Here is a 26,635-nt window from a genome sequence, read left to right on the forward strand (position 1 = left end):
CTGTATCTTATATGCCCCTAATGGGCCTGCAGCACTGATTGTGCCACCCATTTAGGTAGCACTCTAAACATGTCTCAAGCCTGTTATTGCAGAGCCTGTATGTGCAGTTTTAAACTACCATTACAAACTTACAAAGTAAACCTTATGCCAGGTGGAAACCTTTCTTTTCAATACATATGTCAGCACCTAAGGTAGACCCTGAACACCCGCAAGGTCAGCGTACAGTGTATTTAAAAAGGGGGGCATGTACTTTTAAACTCTTTAATTCGTTTTTCACAATTGCAAGGCCTACTTCTCCACAAGGCTTACATGGGAGTTGCCTTATTACACTTTATAAGTATAATTTCTGAATGGGACTAGGTAACCAGTTCATATTTGGTGTCTCTGGAATCAAAATTTAAAAGCTTGACTCAGGGTGAAGTAAGATTTTAAATTGCAAATCAAAAAGTCACTTTATGAAAGTTGGCATTTACTTGCCACTTAGCCATTTGGGGCCTGCAACCTGCCTCTGCGTCACATAACAGGGTGTTGGTGACATTTTTTATTTTTTTTATTTCTCCTAGACAGTCACTCAGAATGGGGAGGTGACTGGAGGGGCCATCACTGGCAGGATTAAAGGAAGGACTTAGTCACAGCCCCACTTAAACATAAATAGGCTGCGTCTTGTCTCCACACAAAGTGGGGCATACCCTCTGTAGATAGTCTGGAGCCAGGGCCAGGAAAGCAGGGCACCGGTGAACCTCAAAGGGAAGCCTCTAGAAGCTTCCCCCACTACAAAGGCACAACTGTGTATAAATACTGGACCTCAGACACTATCACTTCTGGACCTGTGGATATTCTTCCAGGAAGAAGGGCTGCTGTGCTGCTGAAAGGACTGCTACTCTGCTGGAATTGATGCCCTGCTATATAGACCCGCTGCCTACTGCCCTCTTGCTTGGATGGGAAGTACTGGACCTGCATCTCTTGAACCTAGAACCCAGAGTGACTACAAGGGCTAGTTGGCTGGCCTCCTGATCTGAAGCTTTAGGGAAATATTAGGCGTCCAACCGCCTTGCAACGGCACCTGCACGCCGCAATCTGTGAGTCTAGCATGCCAAGTGATATCACTTCAGTTCTGGACCCTTGGAAGTGGGTTTAAGGTGCTCTGCCAGCCTCTGTGGGCCCAGCAGAACTGATACATCTCCTCTGCAGTGTGGTGGAACCCTGAGCTGAACAATCATATCTTCGCTGCTGCATGGAGCAGATCCATTGCAAAAACCTGAATCACAGCAGCAAACCGCAACGCCTTCAGAATCGCATGACACATCATCGGTGCAGGTCCCCATCGTTGGCAGCCTCAATGACGACACCAGATTCCACGTTTCAGCCTTGCAGCACTCTGGAACTGATGCATCACCCTCTGTGCACTGCATCCTTGATGGCCGACTTTGCATCCCTAGCCCTGATGAAGGGACCCTTGACAAAGATGCCGGCTTTCGCATCGCAGCCTCCCTGCATTTTTTACCCGATGCATCACTCCAGCTGTGCATTACATCTTTGAAGAGGATCCTCGCAATGCTCTGCAAACTAGGGTTTTAGGTCATTTGTTTAGTGGGCCTAACTGGGCCGCTGCAGTCAGTTCATGGTCCATTGTGGTCAGCCTGAACTTGTGACTTTGTCCCCGTCAGGTTTAACCAGATATCCACAGTTGGTATTTTCTCCTTTTTGGTGTTATTTACTCTAAAAACATTCACATACAATATCTCTGGTTCTACTAATAAGATGTTTGCCGTTTGGTATTGTTGTAGTCATTACATTTTGCTCTATTCTTCTAAGCTGATGTGGGATCTTTTTGTGTGCTTTTACTGTTTGAAGTGCTGCACAAATACTTTACACAATGCCGCTAAGTTAAGCATTACTGTACTATTCTGTGCCAATCTCCTAGGAGGTTGAGCATAGGTTAATTGGAGGTTTACTTGTTCCTTACCCTGACGAGGATTGTGGATGTTGCTTGACCAGGGCTTACACCCCAATCAAACAGTGACCCAAATTCTAACATTGGTTATCAGCAATGAGGATCAGGACTTGGGTTCATGTAGTGCCATACAGTGTTTGTGTATACTACTATCCATTATCTAAGACCATTTCAAAATTTAAATTCTTAGTTTTTCCCAAATTCCTACCCTGACCGTTGTTAGTGAAACCGCACCTGCAAGAATGGAATTTGAGCTGGCCAGCATGGATGCTTACACTGTTCACCAGCTCAAGGAGTTCTGTAAGGAGAGGGACTTCCTGCAAAAAGAAACACCAAGAAGAGAGAGTTGCAAAAGCCGCTAAGGGCCAGGGCAGAAGCCCTTCAGTCAGAGGTTGAAACCACAGAAGGGGATAATGTGATGGATGAACAAGGCGAGGGCCTCCCTTACGTGGTCCTTTGCTCACTTTGCCACTGGATTCAAGCTAGCCTGGCTGATGAGGGCTGTTAGCCCGAAACCGGTGCCAGGATGCTTGTTTTCGGTCTAGGGCAGACATGGCTTGGCTGTTCGGGCTGGACTGTTCCCATGAGGCATAGGGTCAAGGCCGATTTGCATATAGCTGTATCTGAACTGGGGTGATGTAGTGAGCTAAAGAACGATGATGGTTTCAACCCAAATCTGTGACTGAGGATGAGTGTCTGAAAAGTTCCAGCACTCCATCCATCTCCTTGTGTTTTCTTTCCTCCCTTAGATCCAAACTGCAGCTGAGGGGGATGGCTTGGACCCTGGATTGGAGCACCCTGACAGGGAAGGGAGCAGTGTCTCTTGCTACAACTTGTCCCCAAAGGAGCTGACAGAGAGGAGGGAGAAAGGAAATTCAGAATGAAGCTGGCCAAACTCAAGAAGAAGGAAACAAAGCAGGCCAGGAAAGCAGCAAAGAAGGCAGGAGTTGAGAGAGACTTATAGGAGAGGAGACTAGCCATGGAGGAAAGGAGAAATACCTGTAAGCTAAGTCTCAGAGAGCCGGCCCACAGTGCTAAGCCAGTGGAGTCCCTCAGTAATGGTGGTAGTGCACTCTGGAGACAAATAGGTCAATTTTCCTAAAGGTCTGGTGCCTGACTTTCTTGTGGTAGATGACATTGACACATGTTTTGATGATTATGAGATTACCATAAATATGCACAAGATCCCTGATGAGGATTGGGGGGGATAATCTGTTGAGGCATATTCCTAATTAAGGAGGGACACCATACTGCCCCTAGAGAAAGTAAACAAGATGAGGTATCCCCCATCAAGGAAGACTTTATCAAGAAGTATGGTCTGACCCAAGAAAAGTATGCACAGTAGTTTAGGGACAGACAGAAGCTGGCCCAACAGACCTGGTATGGGGATTCTTTTTTTAAGGCACTGCATGATTAGGTGAAGGGCAGTATAATTTGATTGTGAAGAGGCACATTTCAGTCTTTGTTTTCCGGAACTGCACCAACACAAGATTGATAGTAAGCTATCTGACCTCTGTGATCCAACTAAGGAGGCAGGCTTCTGGGTCAGCACCAGGGTCCATAAGAAGGTATGTGAAGGGGATCACCACAAGAGTTATCTAAAAGTGTCAGGGACTGTCTAGAACACAGTCAGGGACTTGAGTAAGGACTGGATAGAAAATGTACCGTGCACAGAACGAGTAGTACAAAGCTTCTCAGGATCACACAAGGAGTCAGAGGAAAAAAAGGGATTCAAAGGGGAAGCTTGTACAAGATGGCTAAGACTCAGAAAGGAAGGGCACTCACAAGGCAATTTAGCATTCAGACTAACTACACCCAGGACAGACGTGCAAGACATATATATAATACAACGTTAACAATAAAGGGGACTGTGGGGTAAAGCACTCAGGAGCTCCACACGGTAAGACTGAAGCTTAGTAAGTTCCTCACTCACAATTTCTGTTACAGATACTGACTGAAAATACCAAAATATAGGATTTGCATGCACAGGCAGGGTCTGTGGAGCTTATACCTGTGGTGATGTTATAGATGTAACTCAAAGACAATACTCCCACTGAACAAGAAACACCACATAGGCAGTCAGCTGTGCCCACGGATCAAACAGGCACACACAAGGCAGTAATAGCAAGGGGGTAGAACTAAAAAGAAACACAATATACAAGGAGCTAGTAAGGAGGAGTGCTTAACAGGAAAGGAAGGAAATCACAGGGCACACTTGGAAGAACTTAGGTAACAAACATACAAGGTAACAGAAGCAAGACAGCAGAATAGAAAGACAGCAATCTAGAACTGGAACCAAGGAAATGGGAAGGGACGGGCTGCTAGTTAACAATAAAGGGGAGTGTGGGGTAAAGCATGCAGGAGCTCCACATGGTAAGACTGAAGCTCAGTAATTTCCTGACCCACAATTGCTGTTACAGATACTGACTGAAAATATCCACATATAGGATATGTATGCACAGGCAGGGTCTATGGAGCATATACATGTGGTGATGTTATAAAAGACAATACTCACAGTGAACAAGAAACAATATCTAGGTAGTCAGCTGTACCCACGAATCCTGGCGATCAAACAGGAACTGGCGAGGCAGTAACAGCAAGGAGGTAGAACTAAACACAAGCACACTAGACAAGGAGCTAGCAAGGAGGAGTGCTTAACAGAAAAGATGGAAATCACAGGGCACACTTGGCAGAAAGTAGGTAACAAACATACAAGGTAACAGAAGCAAGACAGCACAATAAGAAGACGGCAAACTAGAAATGGAACCAAGGAATGGGAAGAAAGGCAGGGGCTGGAAAAAGATATAAAGAAGGGGAGGCTACAAGGGTATACTATAATAGTGCAGGTTAAGGAATCGAGAAAATAAAGTACCATAGAAGGCAGTGCGGGGCAGGAACAAGAATTAAGCTAATGCTCAAGAGTCAAGGTAGCACTGCAGGCAGTGCTGGTTAAGGAACAGGGAATTACTAAATGCTTCAGGAGTCAAGGTAGCACTGCAGGCAGTGCTAGTTCAGGAACAGGGAATAGCTACAGCTCAGGAAACAATGTGTCAAGAGAGCACTGCAAGCAGGGCAAATGAGGAACAAGAAATAGCTGAAGCCCAGGAACAGGAACAAAGAATACCTATAGCACAGAAACTTAGGAAACAGGGTAGCTGTGCAGGCAGTGCTAATTCAGGTACAAGGAATACCTATAGTTCAGAAACTCAGGAAACAAGGTAGCACTGCAGGCAGTGCTAATTCAGGCACAAGGAATAGCTATAGCTCATGAATCAAGGGACAAGGATTAACTATAGTTCAGGAATCAAGGTATTTCAAAAAGCTCAGAGAACAAGGATCAGCCTCACCGGAAAAAAGCTACAATGACCAATCATGGCCTGAAGGGAGCTGGGGCTTAAAAGAGCTCACAGTAATCATATGCATCAGGTGTGAGCAGGCTAGCACTAGCTAGCACAGGTGAGCTGAATTCCTCCACCCATCCTTGGCCTGCAGGGGTGGAGATGAAGCAGAGAACAGGAAATTCTAGGTAATAGAGTTTCCAGCATGAGCCAACTGGCTTTCACAAAACCCGGCATGGATTGGTAATGGATTTCAATTCCCAAATGATGCATAAAACCTGGAAGTCAGGATATGCATACAGGTGAGTGTCTGGAAGCATATTAGATACTGGAAAGCTCCACAATTTGCCCCCCTGGTGGTAGGAATGAGAGCACAGGCAGTGAATCGTGCTAAAAGGGCCTCCAATTAGTTCCAACAGGTCAGGACTCCCCCAAGTGCTGTGAGTGTGAATAGGAAGGGCACTTCAAGCGGTATGCCAAGTGTCCCAAGCAGGCACATCCTCATACCAGTGGGCAGTCACTGGGGTTAGGTAATATAGTGCTTGGGGAGGAGATTGTCCCAGATAGTGTGGGGGATAGAGTAGTGGTAACCCTAGTGTCCCTGGGTGATGGAGAGATGATGCAGAGGACTCACACGCCTAGTAATACTAAGAAGTACAGGCAGCTGGTCACCATCAATGGCTAGAGGTTGGAGGTTTTGAGAGACACTGGAGCCAGCATGACAAGTGTCAGATGTCATCTGGTGACTTCAGAGCAGGTAGTTCCTAATGCTTTCCACCAAGCTGTTGCAGCTGACAATCCTAACACTCACTATCCATTGGATCTGGGTCCCTGTGAACGAGATGGTCTTGGGTTCCTTGAGGGTAGTTGTGAGGCAGCTATGCCTGGGGATTGTCTGATTTGCAACGACCTGGAGCACACAATCTAAAAGGAGCTAGAGTCCCACTTGGAGATGTTAGGGGTTGCCTGAATAGCTGTGCCTGCCACACAATCCATGGCAAGCAGAGAGGGTAGCCAGGAAGGCCTGAATCCTAGAAGAATGGCCCAGGTATCCGACAAAAGAGAAAAGGCAAGGGGTGCAGGAAACCCACTCCTGAAACCCCCCACGGTCCAGGAGGAGGCTGACCTTGAGTAGGATGCTGCAGAGCCTACATATGAGGTTGCTGCCGCCTTAGGGAAACTACCTGAGCTCACCAAAAGGGCAGAAGAAAGGGGGTGCCACCAGGGAGGAGCTCTGCGAGGCACAGATTGAATGTCCTACTCTTCTGGGCCTAAGGCAGCAGGCCGAAGCAGGTAGCGACAACTCTGGTCGTCACCTAGTTTAATGGGAGAATGGTTTCCTGTATAGGGAGCCTGGTGCAACCCATGTGTTGTTGGTCCCCCAGGCTACAGGACCTTCTTACTGGAGTTGGGTCATGATGTATCGGTGGCAAGTCATTTGTGGCAGAACAAGACTTTTGACAGAGTTGTCACCCACTTTTACCAGCCTCAAATGAGGAGGGTCTCAGTTGTGCTCTGCAGAACCTGTCTTCCCTGGCAGGCCACTGGCAAGTCACAGGGGAAGCCCAAGGCTCTCCTGCAAGCATTTCCTGTAATTGCACCCCCTTTGAAAGGGTGGGCATCACCATTATTGGGTCTCTAAACCCCAAGAGAGCCATGGGCAAAAGGTTCATCCTGGTTTTGGTGGGCCATGCCATCAGGTGTGTGAAAGCTTTGCCTCTTAGGACAATGACTGCACCCGCAGTGGCCAAGGCAATGATGTGAATTTTAACCCATGTGGGGTTCCCTTAAGGAGGTGATGTCAGACCGAGGTATCAACTTCATGTCAAAGTATATGAAACCATGTGGAAGGAGTGTGGGGTAATCTACAAATTCTCCAATCCTTACCACCCTCAAACTAATGGGCTTGTTGAAAGGTTCAACAGGAACCTACAAGGCATGATAATGGGCCTGTCAGATCCCATGAGTTGGAAGTGAGATGACCTACTGACATGCCTTTTATTTGCCTATAGGGAGATACTGCAGGTGGGTGTTATCTTCAGCGCTTTAGAACTTCTCTACTAGCACCCTGTCAGAGAACCTCTCAGGCTGGTGAAGTAGGGCTGGAAGCAAGCTCCCAGGATGGTCCCCCATTATGGGGTCAGTTGCATCTTGGCACTCCGTAACTAGATGAAGCGCTGCTAGAAGCAAGCGTAGGAAAATCTAGAAACCATATATGGTGGTATAAACAGAACGCCACTCTGGTCGAGTTTTAACCTGACTAAAAAAATGTGGGTCATGTAGCCCATTGTGCCCAGAACCTTATACAACTGATGGTCTTTGCCTTATGAGGTGAACAAGTGCAAGATTGATGTCACCTACTTGGTAGACCTCAAGACTCCCTGGAAACTTTTAAGAATTTTACATGTTAATCTCCTCAAGCCCCACTTTGAGAGGTCTGAATTAACTATGCTCCTCGTCATGAATAATGGGGTGGAAGAAGAGAGTGAACCTCTTGGTGACCTCCTTTTTTCCAAGGAGCAGGATGGGTCTTTGGAGGCTGTCAACCGCTCCGCTACACTGATCCTAGAGCAACAGAGACACAGCAACCAATTGCTGGGGCAGTTTGCCTCAATCATCTCCCTTATCCCAGGAGTCACAACATGGGGCACCCATGATTTTGATACTGGGGACAGCATGCCTGTAAAGTCTACAGGCTGTCTGATAAGGTGGGAGACAAAATTTCGGAGGAGATCTCTAAGATGCTGGAGTTCAATCAATCACACATTTGCAGAGCGCACTACTAACCCATGAGGGTCTCTAGGCGCTAGAGGGGATGGGGGAAGAAGCACGTACTGATCAAACAGCCAGGTCTTGAGGAGTCTCCTGAAAGTCAGCAGGTCCTCGGTCTCTCCCAGGTGGATGGGGAGGGTGTTCCATGTCTTAGCGGCGAGGTGGGAGAATGATTTGCTGCAGGTGGTCATTCGGCAGATGCGTGTGAGGGTGGCAAGGGCGAGGTCAGCGGAGCCAAGATGGTGGTTTGGGGTGTAAAAGGTGAGTCGTTCATTGAGGTATGCTGATCCGGCATTGTGAGCGTGGGTAAGGAGCTTGGAGGTGATCCTCTTGTTGACTGGGAGCCAGTGCAGGTCTCTGAGGTGGGTGGTGATATGGCTGTGGCGAGGGATTCTGAGGATGATGCATGCTGAGGCGTTTTGTATGTGTTGGAGTCTTTTCTGGAGTTTGCCTGTGGTTCCTACATAGAGGGCGTTGCCGTAGTCCAGCCTGCTACTGACGAGGGCTTGGGTGCCCGTCCATCTGGTTTCGGTGGGGATCCATCCCTAGATCTTGCGGAGCATGTGGAGGGTGTTGAAGCAGGAGTAGGAGACAGCGTTGACTTGCTGGGTCATAGAGAGCGTTGAGTCCACGATGAACCCCAGGATACATGCATGATTGGTGGGTGTCGGGCAGCTCCTAGCGTGGCCGGCCACCAGGAGTCATCCCATGCAGAGGGGGTGGAGCCAAGGATGAGGACCTCTGTCTTGTCAGAGTTCAGTTTCAGACAGCTAGTCTTCATCCACTCTGCGACGGCCTTCATTCCCTCGTGGAGGTTGGAATTGGCAGTGGCCGGGTCCTAGGTGATGGAGAGGATCAACTGGGTGTCGTTGGAGTACGAGATGATGTTGAGGTGGTGCGCTCGGACGATGTTGGTGAATGGTACCATGTAGATGTCGAAAAGGGTCGGACTGAGGGATGATCCTTGGTGTATGCCGCAGGTGATCATAGTGGCTTTGGATTGGAAAGGGGGGAGGTGGACTCTCTGGGTTCCCCTGGTGAGGAAGGAGGTGATCCAGTTCAGGGTTTTGTTACAGACCCCTGCGTTGTGGAGGTGTGTGTGCAGGGTGTGGTGGTAGATGGTGTTGAAGGTGGCCAACAGGTCCAGGAGGATGAGGGCCGCTGTTTCGCCACTGTCCAGCAGGGTCCTGATGTTGTCAGTGGCGGCGATGAGGGTTGTTTTGGTGATGTGATTACTGCGGAAACCAGATTGGGAGGAGTCCAGGATGTTGTTCTTCTCTAGGAAGTTGTTCAGTTGTCTGTTGGCGGTTTTCTCAATGACTTTTTCCGAGAATGGGAGCAGGGAGATGAGACGAAAGTTCTTGAGGCAAGGTTGTTGGCGCAGTCCTTGATCCATTGTCTGAAGTTTTGGGCTGCTGCATTGGTGTCAGAGGGCTCAGATTGGGGGTCTCGGGCGAGGGTGGTGAGGACCTGGTTAAGGGTTATTGGGTTAAGGTTAAGGGTTATTGACCCCTCAAACAGCCCCTGGTCTAGCTCAGTTGGGTTGGTCCCCAAGGCTGCCCCTCCAGGTGTTACTCCAGTACTTAGGTACTGTGCAAACTACTGTGGGCTCAATGCAGTCACCAAGACTGATGCACACCGTATCCTCAGAGCTGATGGATCGGCTAGGAGCTGCCAAGTTCCTCAGCCCATTTGATTTAATGTCTGGGTACTGGCAAACTGCTTTGACCGAGGGGGCCAACAAGAAGTGTCTATGTTCTCTGCTGCAGAAGGGCACTTCCAGTTCCAGGCATTGCCATTCAGGTTGAAGATCGCCCCTGCCACCTTCCAGAGGTTAGTCAATCAGGTCCTGGCTGGGTTGGAGAACTTCCGTGGTGGACAATGCGGTCTTCAGTTTTAGCTGGGAGGACCACATGCGCCACCTCAGAGAATGGACTCATGCTCTGCAGAGGGCAGGCCTGACTATCAAGGCCAGTAAGTGCCAGATACGGCAGGGGTCAGTGGTCTACTTGGGTCACCAAGTGAGAGGAGGCAAGGTGCATCCCCTCCAGGCCAATATTGAAACCATTCTGGCTTTGTGACTCTTCAGACAGAGGTGAGAGCCTTCTTAGCCTTTACCAGATACTAGAGGAGAGTACGGCACTATTGTTGCACCCTTGACAGAGCATGGCATGGGACGGTTCCCTCACAGCTAACCAAAGAAGGCCTTGATCAACCTGTAGCCTACATCAGTAAGGAGGATTCTTCCCTGGGAAAACAGTGGAGTGCAATAGAAATGGTCATCGTATGGCTTTATCTATAAATGCAGAGACCTGCGTTACTTTAAAAAGATGCAATTGAAAACCCTAAAGGGCTACGCAATAACATGGTATAAAGTCAGGAGAGAACAATTATAGTGGGAGGGCCCCTATTTTTAACTCTCCAGCATCCCGGAGTGGTCTAAGGACTGTTTGGCTTGTCCACTAAAAGATGCAGGAATAACTACCTGAAGCCAACTGATGAAAAACTGAGTATTATTATCTTGGGAGGAGGGTCAAGAATTAGTTAATGGTCGATTATCAAGATTTAACTTTCTACAAATAAGGAGCTGGAGCCTTACGGATGGTCTTGGAGGGGGACTGCCTAATGAACTGAAAACGTGCTTGGCAAGTGGTGTAACTCAGAAAAAAGAGGTGGCGAATTGGTATTGGCTGTTTAATGGAGATATCGGATGGAGATGTTACCTTGCCAATAGTGCTGTGGGAGAAGAACTTGTGAGGAGAACAGATCGAAGACTTATGACAAGTATCTTGTGACATGTTATACTCCACAGTACGGCCTGCAAATTTAAGGTGAAACCACCTCTTTTGTCTTCACGGGGTTTACTGGACGCCATACAAACTATCTAAATTGGGGAAAGAAGTTATGCCAAGATGTCCCAAATGTAGCAAAGAGAAAGGTTATGACATACATATGTTTTTAGAATGCCCAGCGATTCATGGTTTCAGGCTGGATGTGAGTAACACAATACTCTTAATACTTGGAGAAACACTCCAGGTAAGCAAATGTTTGGTATTCTTTAGGATCCTGGATATTTATGAATCTTTGATAAAATAATATCAAAAAATTGATATTTTATCTAATATTACTTGCTCGTAGGGAAATATGCAACAATTGGGTTAAAGCATCTTCTCCAAATACAATAGAACGGTGGTCATCAATAAAATATACCAATAGGTTAAATAAGGTAAGTAAATGTAAGCAAAATGAGTTCTGGCTTCCTTAAGAGAACTGGGAACAATCAATTATATAACAGTCCAATGATTAGACCGCTATACTATATTGCTTAAATACTCTGGTGGTGGTTTTACAGACAACTGGGAGAAACAGTCACCTATGGTTGAGTATAGAAGGCAAGGTGTAGAGTGATCCATCCCGGTAAACAAAAGATCACTGGTTGGCGCCATCTCGGGGGTGATCAAGGAGTATAACTCTTGTAAACCTGGGAAATGAGGACTTTAAGAAAAAATTAAAATACATTTAAAAAAAGAACGTAATCACATTGTAGCTAAAAGCTGTATCGAACTGCCACTGCGCAACACATCCCTGTTACAGGCCCTCACATCTCTGGTCGATGGAAGCCTTGACGGCAATGCCAGACTTCAGAACATATGCATCCCCTGACTGTGCGCTGCACCCCTGATGCCAGAATTCGCATCACAAGCCCAGTTAACAGAATCTGTGATGTTAACACAACAAGACATCACACCACAGCCAGGCAACATCTCATAACAGAAGCATCGCCTTGGCTGCATAATGCATCTTCAAAGCAGATCCACGCAATGCTCTGCGACCCTGGATGTAAGGTACTCTGTTCAGCGGGCCTAAATGGGTCTCTGCATCCGGTACACACTCCTTCGAGGTCGGACTGAACTTATGACTGTCCCGGTCCGGGTATACCAGATATCCACAGTTGGCGCTTTACTCTATCTTTTCTAAAAACCTAAACATTCAATGTCTCTGGAACTACTAGTTGATTTTTGTTGTTTTGGTCTCATTTTATTCAATAAATTCTGCTCTACTTTTTTTGGTGTGGGGTACTTTTTCTGTGGTGCGTTCACTGTTTGAAGAGCTGCACAAATACTTTACCCATTACCTTCAAGTTAAACCTCACTGCTCTGTGCCAAGCTATATGGAGGTTGAGCACAGGTTAATTGGGTGTATGGCTGTACCTTGACTATAATTGTTTTTGTTGCTTGACCAGGACTCACTACCTAGTCAACCAGTAACCATATTTCTAACAAGAAATATATGAACATGTCCATGGATTGTACAACAGGCAATCAAAGGACCAAAACAAACAAAAGGCTTTTTTAGACGGTGATCACGTGGGACGATTTTAGTATTCTTAGAGGTAGTCTAGGTGCCACGTTCAGAATAATTCTATTCTGTGCCAAGTGCCCCTTAGTGAATCCAAGATGAAGTGCAGTTGTGGGTACATGAAACTATCAGACCTGTAAATGCAGTGAGATGCCTTTGAATTTTAAAACACACAAAATGGGTAGACACAATAAGAGAAAAGAGAGGGAGGTGCAAAATGTTATGACCCAAAGCCACTGTGATGCAATGGTTAGACTGTACACTGCTAGATCAATGATTGTGACTTAGCGGAACCATATTCACCCTTATGCACACGTATGCACAATTAATCAATACTTGACATGAGAGCAATACAACATAAACTTTCAAGTCTGAAAATAATTCTATGGAAACACCATGTGAGAGCATTATGTGGAGTTTGGAACATGAAAAGTATGATAAGCATCCTTTTCTCCAAAAGAAAATCACTTAGAGACTTTAGTGTAGGTCTCTCACATTATTGCATAGCCTGTGGCACCACCATCTGCTTCAACAAGGAAACATTGTCTTATCAGACGAGTTTACACATGCAAAGGCGTGAGATTTCATTGGCTTCTACACAACATGACCACTTTACAGGGTAAGTTAGTGTTTTGCAGAATAATCCACCTGCCTTAAAAGAGAGGTTGCCAAACTCATGGCCCATGCACCCCATTTAAAGGTGGAAGAACTGCAAGATGTTTTGCTGCAAAAACATCAGCTGGTGCTGCCTTCAGAAATCTCTGACCTGACAGCCCATCTGCCACAGGGTTGTCAGGTCACACTGATAGTTACGCCACCCTATTTAGGTAGGATAAATGCCACTTATTTTTCCTGGCTGGGTCATACTCAGAGACATGGTGGTCATTTGGAGAGGAGATAACAGAATGGGCCCCATGCACCTGGAGAATGCTACGTGCATGTTGGTGGCATAGTTATTATATGCTGCAAAAATAAACTTTGGCTTTGGGAGTTTGCACTCACAGAAGAAAATACTTTGCCAAGTGAACCATAAAACATGGTGCTCTCTTGAAATAAATTTGCGCCACACCGATGGTACCACTGAATCATAGAAATCCTTGCCTGCCTTTCAGGGACTTTTTTTGGGGGGGGATGGTCCATTGAAAGGGAAATGTTGGCAATAGCCTTCATTCCTCTGGCAGGAATGCAAGCAGTGTTTAAATCAGGTCGTGTCATGAGATAATCCACAATCCAGTTAAATCAGATTTGACCCCTGTCCAAGCGCTGCATTTTGTACTACTAAAAAGTCACACAGAGAACTGACACTACTAAAATAGTTTTGTTTTAAAGGAGACCAGAATATTTACCTTAGAATTCTATTATAAGACCCCAATCTTGCTTAAGGGGTCACTGGTGGATCTATTATCTGGTGGAATTCGGGAGGAATTTGCTAAAGAGCAAGTCTTTCAGCTGCTTTTAGAAGTTTGCGGAACAACTGGAGAATAAACTCCTTGAGAGACATTACCCCCCAAAAAATGGTCAGAAGAGCGAAAAAAAGGGCAAGGAACAACGACAGGGATACGCTCCTTGAAACAACACCGAAAGAACAGAGTGACCGCATCGTGTGTGTGACAACATACACACCCGTGTCTAACAAAATCCAAAACATCATCCGGAAAAAATGTCTGCCACACCTGAGGTCAAATAGGGTTTGCTACCAGAAGGGTAGCATAAAGCTCACTAGACAGCATGGGAAAAAACATAGGTTTGGGGTCTGCAGTAACACTGGCACCATCATACCCCTACCCCAAAATGGCAACAACAGAGTCCCTGTCCCCTTAGGGGACTGATGGGAGCGATTACCCCCAATTTGCATCCCAGGGGGGCAGAACATCCACTAGGTACCTGGCAAATATATAAAAATATATAGTGGTGGTGGCTGCCCACCAGATGCATGGCCATGCCCCCACCCCGACAAGGAGGCAATGGTCTTACTACCCCCTCCCGGGGGCAGAAGGGGGTATTATCTTCCAACTGCTCACCGCAAGAGCAGATGGGGTATTATCTCCCAACTGCGTTCAAGGGGCCAGGATCTTTGCTAGACACCAGAGTATATTATAAACCAAATATTAGAATAGGGGCATGCCCCAACATAGAAATATGATATATACATATGAGTGATTATACCAATCTGCCTCCCCTGGGGCCAAAAAGGTCCACTACACACCAGCCAAATGTAAAAGAAAAAGTGGGGGGGGCGGCTGTCCACCATGGGCATGGCCTTGCCCCACCTCAACAAGGAGGCTTACATTCTTTCTGCCTCTTCCATGGGTCTGGATGTGGGAGATTATTCCCAATCTCCTCAGAAGGCAGCTTGTGTGAGGGGACAGGAAGCCCACTAAACTCCAGGGAAAAGGGGGCTGCTAAATATGGGCATGGCCATTCCACCATCTTGAAAAGGGGCTCAAGAGTCTTTCTGCATCTCCTGGTAGGCAGATGGGGGAATTACCCCCAATGTGCCTCTCCCATAGGCAGAAAGTCTACTAGACAACAGGAACTGCATTAGTGCTGTATTTATTTGGGGGTAGTGCCCCCCATTGACATGGCCCAATGCTTTCCCTTACCCTGGGGCCCAATAGACTTTTTGCTCCCCAGGGGGGGGGAAAGACTGCAACCTCTGGGTTTTCATCAAAACCAAATGGGATGATGGATGGAGTGTTGAACATTGCAAGCACTCGCTGCCATTCAACTGATCTGGGTTTAATCCATCATCATTCTTTAGCTTACTCTGCCACCCCAGTTCAGACATGGCCATATGTAAATTAGTCTGACCCTGTGCCTCATGGGAACAGTCCCGCCCGAACTGCCAAGCCATGTCTTCCCTGGAGCGGAAACAAGCTTCCTGGGACCGGTTTCTGGTTCATAACCCTCATCAGCCAGGCTATCTTTAATCCAGTGGAAAAGTGAGCAAGGGACCCACGTCTGGGCATACCCTGCCAACTTAGGGCGAACTTAGCAAAACCAAAGGGGATGATGGACGGAGTGTTGAACATTGCGAGCACTCACCCACAGTCAACTGATCTGGGTTAAATCCATCATCATTCATTAGCTCTCTCCACCACCCCAGTTCAGACACGGCCATATGCAAATCAGTCTGACCCTTTGCCTCATGGGAACAGGCCAGCCTGAACTGCCAAGCCATGTCTTCCCTGGACTGGTAACAAGCATCCTGGAACCGGTTTCGGGTTCATAACCCTCATCAGCCAGGCTAATTTGAATCCAGTGGCAAAGTGAGGAAGGGACCCACGTCTGGGCATACCCTGCCAACTCAGGGCAAACTTAGCAAAACCATAGAACAGGAGAATTCACAGACAATCTGCCCTGCTGGGGGAAAGAAGCGAGCGCACTCAACACCAGAGATTTCAAAATGGTGCCAAAACAACCAAAAGAAGCCCCCCAACCAAGCAATGAGCCATACCATCAACCCAGAAGGAGCAATGATGTATTTTTGCCGTCCCAGGGGCAGGTAGGAAGTTTGTCCCAATTGTGGAGGTTGCACAAATCTTCGCACAGGGAGCTAGAAAGTCCACTAGACAGCAGACATTTTGCATTTGGGTAAAAAGAAAGGGGTATGGGTATTGCACTCACCCCATCACAAAAGGGACAAACCATTCTTCCCCCATCGCCAGGGGCAGACAGAGGGTTTGCCTCCAATTTCTCCATGTGGGGTCAGAAAGCACACTAGACACCAGGGAACTCAAAATGGCACCAAAACAAAGAAAAATGAGGAGATGGCCAACCCTAACATCGAGCAATTCAGACAGGAAGTGTGTTCAAATTAGGGAGGTTGCCCCAAATCTGCCCCCTTAGAGGTAGAAAGCCCACTGGACAATAGGGATTTCACATTTGGGGCAAAAGAAAGGGGCACAGGAGACACAATCTGACATTAGGCCATACTCCCAACTCCATAGGGATCAAGTCAGAGTTTGCCCCAATTTGTCCACGAGGGACAGAAAGCTCACTGGATGACAGGACTATCTTTGTTTTTGTTAAAATAATCATGTGGGTCTGGCCCATTCTAACATCATGCCCTACACTCACCCCTAAAGCCTCAACAGTCTTTCTGCTTTCCTGCAGACTATAACATCTCATCCCACCGGCAAGCAAGTCATCTGATTCTTTTAGGTGTCGTTTTTATAAATGGCCCAGGAGAGAGTGCAGCTACATCCGAATGTTGTCCCACTTGCTATGGGGAATGGTTGCACTTTTTGGGCTCGGGTAGGCAGCTACCTGGAGAAAACTACCAGACCCAAACATTTTGGAAAACTAGACATCAACATGAGTTCAGGGTGGTATGCCATTTGGATCTCATGAAAGTTTCTTACCCACAATGCTCTGTATACCTCAAACTCTGCCTAAACACACATGTTCCTTACATATGTGTGACGTAAACGTCTGGAGTATACCGGGTTTCACAAATATCCTACTGACCAGCATTCTTGCACTTGTTCTGATAAAAACACTTCTCTTCTTGTATCGACCAAAGTAGGAAAAGCCCCAAAACAGAAATATCAATATTTCCTGTCAAATAACTAACAGGATCTGGCAATGGAAGTAGCTGCATTAACTGGTCCTGGCTTCGGCCTCCACCTTGGGAAATCTACCAAACCCACACATTTCTGAAAACTAAACACCTGGGGGAGTTTAAGGTGCTGGGCTTCACATGGATACCACCAGGTTTACTTACCCACAATGCACTGGAAACCTCAAACTTTGCCTAAAAAAGTTAATTTTCCTTTTATTTATGTGACAGATACTTTTGCAATCAGGAGGGATCCACAAAATACTACCACTCAGTGTTCCCCCACTTATTCCAATAAAAATGCTGCCACAGTTATGTGGCTGGACCTCCTGAAAATGAAAGGAATGGATCAAACCAGGGTCAATGGAAGTCCCACAGTGGAACTCACATCAACCTTCATTTGATCCATTGCCTTCGCTGGCACTTGGCCCAGCCACACAACAAAGGGTAGAATTTTCATCTGGACAAAATTCAGGAAAGCTGGGTGGTAGGAATGTCGTGGTGTCCTCCTGATTTTGGACATTTTCATTATAGAAATGTAAAGAAAATAAGTGATTTTAGCGAAAGTGTGAGGCTTACAGGGCATTATGGGTAAGAAAAGATTGTGGGATTCAAGCAAGGCACACCACCATGGAATCCCTGACTGTCTAGTTTTTGTAAATGTATGTGGCTGCTAGGTTTCCCTGGGTGTCAGCCCTAATTACAGCAGCTACCCCTATCATTGATCTTTCCATGTAGACCTTTAGGGCCTTTTATGAGGTGGTCTCTTGGCCCACCCACACAAGTGAAATTTGTGGATTTGAGGAAAACTTGTTTTTTAGTCAAAGTTTGAGGGTTGCAAGGGATTCTTCGTTAAAAAAAAGGTGATGAGAGTCATGCAAGTTAGCACACCCTTGATTCCACCAGGTACACTAAGCCTCCATGGGTGAGGTACTATTTTCATCTGGAGACTTGGGGGAATACTAGGTGGAAGGAAGCTTGAGTTTCCCCACATATTCCAGACTTTTCATCACAGAAATGTGATGAAAATATGTGTTTAGTCAAAGCTAAAAATTTGCAAGGGATTTTGGGTAAAAAAACATTGTGAGAGCCATGCAAGTCATTCCACTCTGGAATTGCCCAGGTGTATAGTTTTTAAAAATCTGCAGGTTTGCAAGGTTTTTCTAGGTGTCAGCTGAGCTAGGGCCCAAAATCCACAGTTACTCACAAAATGGTTGGTTTTGCCTAGAAAAATGTGATGTGTACATGTTGCATTTTTGGTCCTTTCCTGTCACTAGTACTAGGCCTACACACACAAATGAGTCTGTGCTCTCCGCAGATTACATACATTTCCATCATGAAAATGTGAGGAAAATTTGTTTTTTTAGTCAAACTTTGAGGTTTGCAAGGGATTCTGGGTAGAAAACTTGCAACAGCCATGAGAATAACACTATCCTAGTTTCCCCGATGTGTCTAGCCTTTACAAATGTGCGGATTGGCTATGCTTACCTTGGTGCCGGTTGAGCTAGGTAGGGCCCAAAATTCACGGCTATCAACTTTGCAAAAAAAGGGTCAGTTTTGAGTGGACAATGTGAAATTAGGTACTTTTTTATCAGAAGACATGTGGGAGAATGGAATAGTAGAACATTTGTTATTAACCAATTAGATTTCACTGCATTTGTGCCATGTAAATGCAAGTCACCTGGCAACAAAGAGGCCTTTTTGAAAAATGCCCTCTGAATTATATGTTAGTATTGGTGGCCATAAATTCAGAAATGTACACATACAACTGTTCCTAAACTCCATTTCTTGTGCCCATTTCAGAAATACATAGATTATTTTGATACTCCTTTTCACGCTACATATTTCTCCATATTAATTGGTCTATACTCAGTACACAATGAAAAAACACTGGATGGTGCCGCTTGGTCATAAACAAATGATTTTTGTTCCCATTGGTTTAAAGAAATGACTCGCATCCTGTACCACGTATCAGGTTTATAACAGTATGCATTTTACCAACATTTACTAAATGGCTCCCCTACTATTTTACAATCATCCTACAAAAAAATGTAACCACATTTTGCAGACAGATATGTTGCAGATCTTATGTCTGTGTAGGGTTTTTAGTAAATACAGGAAGATTGGCACTCAGACTAATTAGCATAGTGTCTACAATGTTCAGAGTATGTGCCACACAACCGTCGCATCCACACGTCGCTGCAGGCCTTTCTCCCACTCCCACTTAGGACCACATGTTATCAGTGGCCACACCACCCTAGGCGCTGACAACCCTGGAGGTACCCGCCACATTGGGCCCCTCCTTCGCCTACCAGGAACCGATAAGTTGACCCAATTTTGTCCTCCCTGAAACCCCTCTGCCGGGTTGGAATTATCACTGGCCTTGTTACAGCACATTACTTCCCTGCATTGCCACAAAGCCCTGAGGAAGTCACGGGTCACTTCCCCTATGTGACCAAAACATGTGTTGGCTGGTTGTTTTCTTTTTTTCATTAAAGACATTTGAATAACATACTGGTGTTGACCTCAGATATTTCGAGCGAAGCGAGACTTTTCAACCATTGGTTATAACCCTATTACTTGTGCCCAGGACTGTATTCTCATGTTGCAGATCTCGTCAAAAAGCTACATCACTTGTTATGTTAATGTACGGCTTTTTGGTGGTTTTACTGTATTTGAAGTTAAACACCAATGGTGTTTATTGTTCGCCTGAAAGTTATATGACAATGCGAATATCAACAAATATGTCTCAAATGCTTCGTGAAGGCCTCCTGCTTTGTGAATCTACCATATTAACCCTAAGGAAAGGACTTATTTCGAAAGGCAGTCAGTACTTCAGTAATGCTGCTACTGTTTTAGAGTACAGTTTGCAAACAGAAAGTATTCCGGAAGAAGCTATGCCTATGATCCTTGTGTGCCTCAGTCTCTCATCCACATAATCTCCTACGCTTAGAAATGCACTTCACAAGGTTTTGAAGGATAAAAAAGTGATGTGAGGTGCTGAGAGGTTTTTTTCTGTTTTGAGTGTTAAATTACAAACCTGAGTAGCGGATCTTAAATCCCTTCTTATTGGTTGCATGATCTGTAGACCAGCGCAGATACAGCTGATTGCCCTTGCTTGTGAAGTTCAGCTGCACAGTATGGTTTCCGCTTAGTGCCACCAACAATGGGCTTTGTCCTGAAGGTCCTTTAAAGGAAAGCATAAATATTACCACACCACACAAAGGTAAAGAAACACATAATAGCACAAAACTATTGCCAAAATCATCTTCAAATGTTTGTGCCAAAAAACATATTTTATCGTCTGTACATAACAAGCACGGGCAAATTGCATATGTCTAATCTTTGCAAGCTAATATAATGGCTATGTTGTATTTTTATTGACAGTATATGCCACAAAAATAAAAATGAGAAAAGAAGAAAGAATAAGGTCACCTACCTACACGTGGCTGCCTTATGCTTGCAATAACAATGTTAAATGTAAACAATATACTAGATGCAGCTGTTTTACTAGTGATTTTGTTTATATAAGAATTCTTTCAGTCGTGCCATGCATTTTATTATTATTATTATTTGAGAAGGAGACCAGAATACATCACCACCAAACCAAACATTCAAAGTACAGGGAGCTACACATTTCCAATGTCATTTAAACACTTTGAGCCTGATTAAGAGTTTTGCAGACAAAATAAATAGCCGTCATTCTAAGCTAATATCAAAAATACATTTTAAAAAATATCAGAAGTTGAACGAGATTTGCAACTGGTGAGATATAATCTAATTTTAAGGCAAACGTACACATGTGTGTGCAGTCACTCCACGTGAGCAGGGACAATGGGACCCAGTGACCCATGGTGCATGCTGTGTGGGTGGAAACAAAATATGAATGGAAATTTGGCAGGCCAATATCTATAGCAAGCTGACCATAATAAAAACCTCTGTCTGTATGTATGTTATATATGATTTTTATGATAAACAATAGCCGAGCGACACAGGTAATGAAAGCTGTTGTTTCAAAGTCCAGACATAACAATGAAGCCACACCTGAACGTAAAAAGTATATGTTAAATGATCAAAATATTTTTAAGTAGGTGCATTCACTTTTGTAAATAAAATACCAATAACCGCAATATTTAGACCACTGGATGCAAAAGATATTGCAAATAACAATACCATTGAAAGCTGTAAAAAAAATCCATTAAACCTAGTTTAGCTGTAATTATGTCTGGGAATTAGATGTTCTTTTAGCATTATTTAAATAAAGTACAAAGTATATTATTTTTTTCTTGTAGATAAGCCTCACGTCTCTCCTTGCTGTGTTCTAACGAGTTGCCTGAGAGGCGCATAAAATATGCTGGGCAATTAAGTGGCTCCTTAAAACAGAATATATTGACAGAAAAAGCAGACAGTGACAGTCTCTTCTTTTTTGAGGTTATGAAGCAGAAAAAAATATAGCAGCAGTTTTGAAAAAGTGTAGACTTCCACTGAATTATAAAATGGATTTCGTTATCAGACTACACAATGCATGTCAGTGTGGCATACAAAACTACGTGCATATCTGTCATGTTTGAGAAACTCTATGATAAGTGTGTATTTTGTTCTGTAATAAATGATCGACAGAAGAACATACCGTACAATTATTTAGGATATATTTACCTGCGTAGCTGTTTTATGAAACCACAATAAGACAAAAAATAGTAGGGACAAGATCACAGTTCAAATAAAACACGTATTGTGTATTCAGCACTGTCTTCAATTGTGTGGTGGCCTCTTTCAAATGGGGGTCGTGCGTGGGAAACCGTACCCTCTAATTTTCAGAAAACTAAGTCAGGCAGCACGCCAAGAGTTTGCTATGTAAACATTTTCACTTGATTTGATGACCCGAAAACAAAAAATGGCATAGCTTTTCGATCATGACTGGTGTTAGCCATGGCTTCTAAGTCCTTCTAATGTTTCCATTTATAAATGTATATCTATATCTATATCTATCTATATATATATATATATATATATATATATATATATATATATATATATATATATATATATATATTCACCCAAAAAGTCTCTCCTTTAAGGACGCCACTCCACAGAGAGGTAGGTTAACCACCAATTATTCTAAAAAGCTGCACATTACTTCTGTTTTGAAGATTCCCCAACACGTTTCAAAGCTAACAAGCTTCTTCCTCAGGGGGCGGCAGCTGGTAAAACACGGAGTCACATCTGTTTCGTTTCCAAAATTACATGCTAATCTCTAGTGATGCATGCCGGTAGATGTGGCCAATTCCTCCTCTCCATTATGGTCCGTGTAATTTTACCAGCAATTGTTCTTCCTTTTTATGTTCATTTACAGCCCTTCGGTGGGCTCCAGAAGTGAGGCTCCGCTTTCCCCTTGGGAAACGAAATAGACGTGACTCTGTGTTTTATCAGTTTGCCGCCGTGCAGACCTGCTTCCTTATTGCTGGCAGGCGGTGCATCCTCCGCGGCTGAGACTGCCGCAAATATCTACACCCAAAAAAGTCTCACCTTTAAGGACGCCACTCCACAGAGAGGTAGGTTAACCACCATTTATTCTAAAAAGCTGCACATTACGTCTGTTTTGAAGATTCACCAACACGTTTCAATGCATTAGTGCAGAGGCCATTGCATGTAGAGTGCACAGGGAGTGATAGGGGGATTGCTGGACTGCATGGGTAGTGCTCTTCGGAATGTAGCACTGCATGAGTTAGCGCCTGGGCCATTGCATGAGTACATAGGTACATGGGTAGTAACTGGATGATTAGTGTGCTGCAAGGAGAGTTTATGGTGAATTTGTAAGTATACATGTACTCATGCAATGTCCCAGGCTCTAATACAGTCACTGCTACAATCACCAGAGCAGTAACTATGCACTCCAGCATTCCCCCTGTCACTCCATGAGCACTCTTCCAATCACCTTGTCAGCACTGTGTACTTATCCAATCACTGCTCCAATCCCCTAGCACTTATAAATTCCCCATGCACTCTCTCTGCAGTGCTATAATCATCCAGTCACTCAGCATGCACTTATGGAATGCCCCAGGCACTAACAGATATAGTGCTACAATCCCCTGGGGACTACCTATGCACTCCAGCAATCCCCCTGTCAGTCTTTGACCACTGCAGGTGTTATAGTTGTTTGGATTAGTACATGGCAGTGGATGGGTGACTGGAGGAGTGCACAGGGAGTTACAGTGTGATTGCAGGACTGTATGGGTACAACCTGGGAAATTGAAGGAGAAAATAAGAAGTGTGTAAGTGGTTAGAGGACTGTATGGGTAGTGTATAGGGGATTGTAGCAGTGACCAGTTAGTGCCTGTATCTTTGCCTGAGTACATAGGTACTGATTAGAAGATTAGAATACTGCAAGGATAGTGCCTGAGGGAATTTATATGTGCTTGGGTATTGGCAGAGTGTTTGGATGAGTACATAGTGTTGCAGGGATTCTGCTCATGCACAGAACTATGCGCTGGAAACCAGGACCTCAGTGTTTTGTGGTGTACTGAAAAGCCACCTCATTGCCTAGAACCCCAATCTGACTAGCAGTAGCTTCTCATTCGTTCTCCATACTACAGCAAAGCTACTAATGATTAGACAACCTAGAATATGCGACTTAGTAAACTCTCAGGAATAGTGAGAAACAAGAACAATCTTTCGCTCTCACACTCATAGTAGTCCACAACGTGAGTAATCAGAGACACAGTATAGTTTAAAATGTTTATTTTAACTAACATGCTCTAAGATGCAGTACACGAGCCAACAGTAGCAGAAAAATGCATACGAATAATACAATCAGCATTGTTACAATTCCATAAAGCACAAAAGGGGAATTCATATTATAATGACAGTAGAAACAGGAATATAGCGCCTTTACCACCCTCCCGGGGCTGTGAGCTAGTTTATTATAATTATAGAAGACCTGAAATCTTTGTCAGGGGGACACCATACTTCCAAGATCAGATGCAATGAATTACATCCCAGGACAATCATAGCTCTTCTTAGTTGGAAAGGTTCTCTCCAAGTGCCTTCTCATGCATGTAATGCCATATTTAAAAAAAACCTGAGTTTCAGTTGTGCACCTGTGCCTCATGTTATGTCTATATGCGTGGGACTGACCAATGTGAATCAACAGCATACATTGTTATTCGACCTTGAACACGCTGTGCAGTGCAGACAGATAGCACGGTGTACAGCTAGATATGTGAAAAGTAGACAGTTAATGTGTGTGAGCATTGGAAATGCACACATCCCAGGATTTGGGCACTCCCTCTGGTTCAAAAATGAATTGACTCCATATAGTTTTATGAATTTCTTCAATAAAGTTTGTTTATTTTCACAAGTTGATCAATGGATTATTTGCATCCAATTAATTATGTATTTTTTTCCACAAAATCATCATTGCTCCGATGCATTTCGGGTGCATTACCCTTTCTCAAGGAGCACTGTAAAAACAAGAACGATCTATATTGGCATCAAGGTTATGACCAAGAGATAACATGTTCAGAAAGCACATTTCCCAAATAAGTGAAAACACACGTGTACATTCAAAAGAACAAAAGACTGTGCAGATGGAGGTGCAAATGGCCAGGGAATATAAGGAAGTATAACCAAACCAGGAAACAAAGAAGTGTGTCAAAAACGGAATTGGTGCACCCAGAGCAGAAGGTGGATGCGTTACAAAAATGCTGGGGTAAAACGATAAATGCTCACGTGTAAGCGGAGCTTTAATGCGGAGCTGCAGAGGGAAAGTAAAAGCGGGCGGTTAGGCTGTCACTCGAGAAGCGAGTGTAAAACAAAAGGTTTACTGCCGGATCTCGGCTAATGTGCTTACCGATATTGAGATTAAAGGTGGGGACACATGAAGTCTCCAGGTCGTTTACTGCAACGCGGGGTCGCCGAGCTGAAATGACGACTCGCGAGTGCAATTGACACAACTTAAACGCTGAGCATGATCGGCTAGCGTAGAAATTAACGAAGGACCAAGTGGTGTTGGTTTTGGGGGCCATATTGGAACGTGCAAATTACATGAAACGAAACAATCGTGCAATGGGCATGGATAAAGGGTGCTGTTGAGGCCCTTCAGATCGGAGAAAAAACCCTTATCTTGCGGTGTGCCACAGGGCTCTGCCCTCAGCCCTCTGTTTTTTAACATATACCTTGCCCCTCTGGCAGGCGTGGTGGAGTCCTATGGAGTCAGGGTGGTCTCTTATGCTGATGACACTCAGCTAGTGTTCTCCTTTAGGGGCCACTCTGACTCCGCGTTCTCCAGCTTCCGCCGGTGTCTTAACAACATCAGTGATTGGATGTCGGAAAACCATCTACGACTCAACGCTGACAAAACAGAGGTGCTGTTTTTTAACCAGAAAAATTCTATCCCCTCCTCCTGGTGGTGGCCTACTGCATTGGATCCCGCCCCTTCTCCGGTCCATTCGGCCCGCAACCTGGGCTTTCACTTCAATGGCTCTCTATCCTGTAAAACCCAGATTCAAAAAGTCACATCGGCCTGCTTCCTAAAGCTGCGCATGATCCGGAAAATCCTTCCCTATCTCCCTTTGGATTCCCGCCGGACAGTCACCCACGCTCTCATTACGTCCCATCTGGACTATGCCAATAGTCTCTATGCCGGAGCTCCCCAATACCTGACTGATCGGCTTCAGATTGTCCAGAATGCGGCAGCAAGGCTGATTGGTAACATTTCCTATCGTCAGTCAGTTGCCGCATATCGTAGGGAACTGCACTGGCTCCCGGTGGCTAGCCGAATTCAGTTTAAGATTCTCACTCTGACTCATCGAGCCATCAATGATCGCGGACCTAACTACCTTAAAAAACGAGTTCTAATATCCCGATCCATCAGATCCTTAAGATCCAATGACCTATGCCTCCTGATCTCTCCCCGCTTTAGACTTTCCAGAATGGGTGGCAGAGGATTCAGCGTCATCGCTGCTAAACTTTGGAACTCCCTGCCAGTTGATCTCAGATTCTGTTCCTCTGAATCTGTCTTCCGGGCCAGACTCAAAACCTGGCTCTTTTCCAGACTCTGATCTTCATGACACATCCCCTGTCTGTTCCCCTCCTTCCCTCTGAGACTCAGGTTCCAGCGCCGGGACACCCCTCCGGGGGTAGCTGTGCGCTTTACAAGCTACATAAAATAAATAAATAAATAAAAATAAATAAACAAGTGATCAAGGGGTGAAGATAGCAAACAAGTACACTGACAGATAACAAGAAGGTCATGTAAGAATGTAACGTAAACATAGGAGATACTGCAACAGATAATAATAATAATAAAGGCACATGATCATCTCAGTGAACTCGCACAATGTAAATGTGTCCATACTGTACCCAGCGGGGTACTTTACAGAAAGCAACTTAGCTCTATGCGATCATTAAGTCCAAAAGGTTTATATGATTGCAAGTGGTAAATCCATGAAGTTTCCCTTTGTAATAGGAACTTGTTGTTGTCTCTTCCTTCTTTTTTTTCAATCATCTCGAGAACCAAGAATTTCAATTGTGCCACAGTATGTTGGTTTTCCATAAAGTGTGCTGCCACACTAGATTTGGTTTGCTTTGTCCTGATATTAGATTTGTGTTCGTTTAATCTAACTTTGATTTTTCGCTCAGTTTTGCCTATGT

General features: G+C 44.9%; 1 protein-coding gene across 1 annotated transcript in view; it reads right to left on the reverse strand.

Moving 5' to 3' along the window:
* The window catches only part of CSMD1 (CUB and Sushi multiple domains 1), a 3,932,590-nt gene that overhangs the window by 636,637 nt on the left and 3,269,318 nt on the right, over positions 1-26,635 (reverse strand). The window contains exon 48 of the mRNA XM_086925641.1: positions 20,025-20,171. Within this exon, the coding sequence (XP_086781767.1) occupies positions 20,025-20,171 (147 nt within the window). The remainder of the gene's footprint in view (positions 1-20,024; positions 20,172-26,635) is intronic.

Source organism: Lissotriton vulgaris, chromosome 6 (assembly GCF_964263255.1).
Source record: "Lissotriton vulgaris chromosome 6, aLisVul1.2, whole genome shotgun sequence".
NCBI classification, from domain to species: Eukaryota; Metazoa; Chordata; class Amphibia; order Caudata; family Salamandridae; genus Lissotriton; species Lissotriton vulgaris.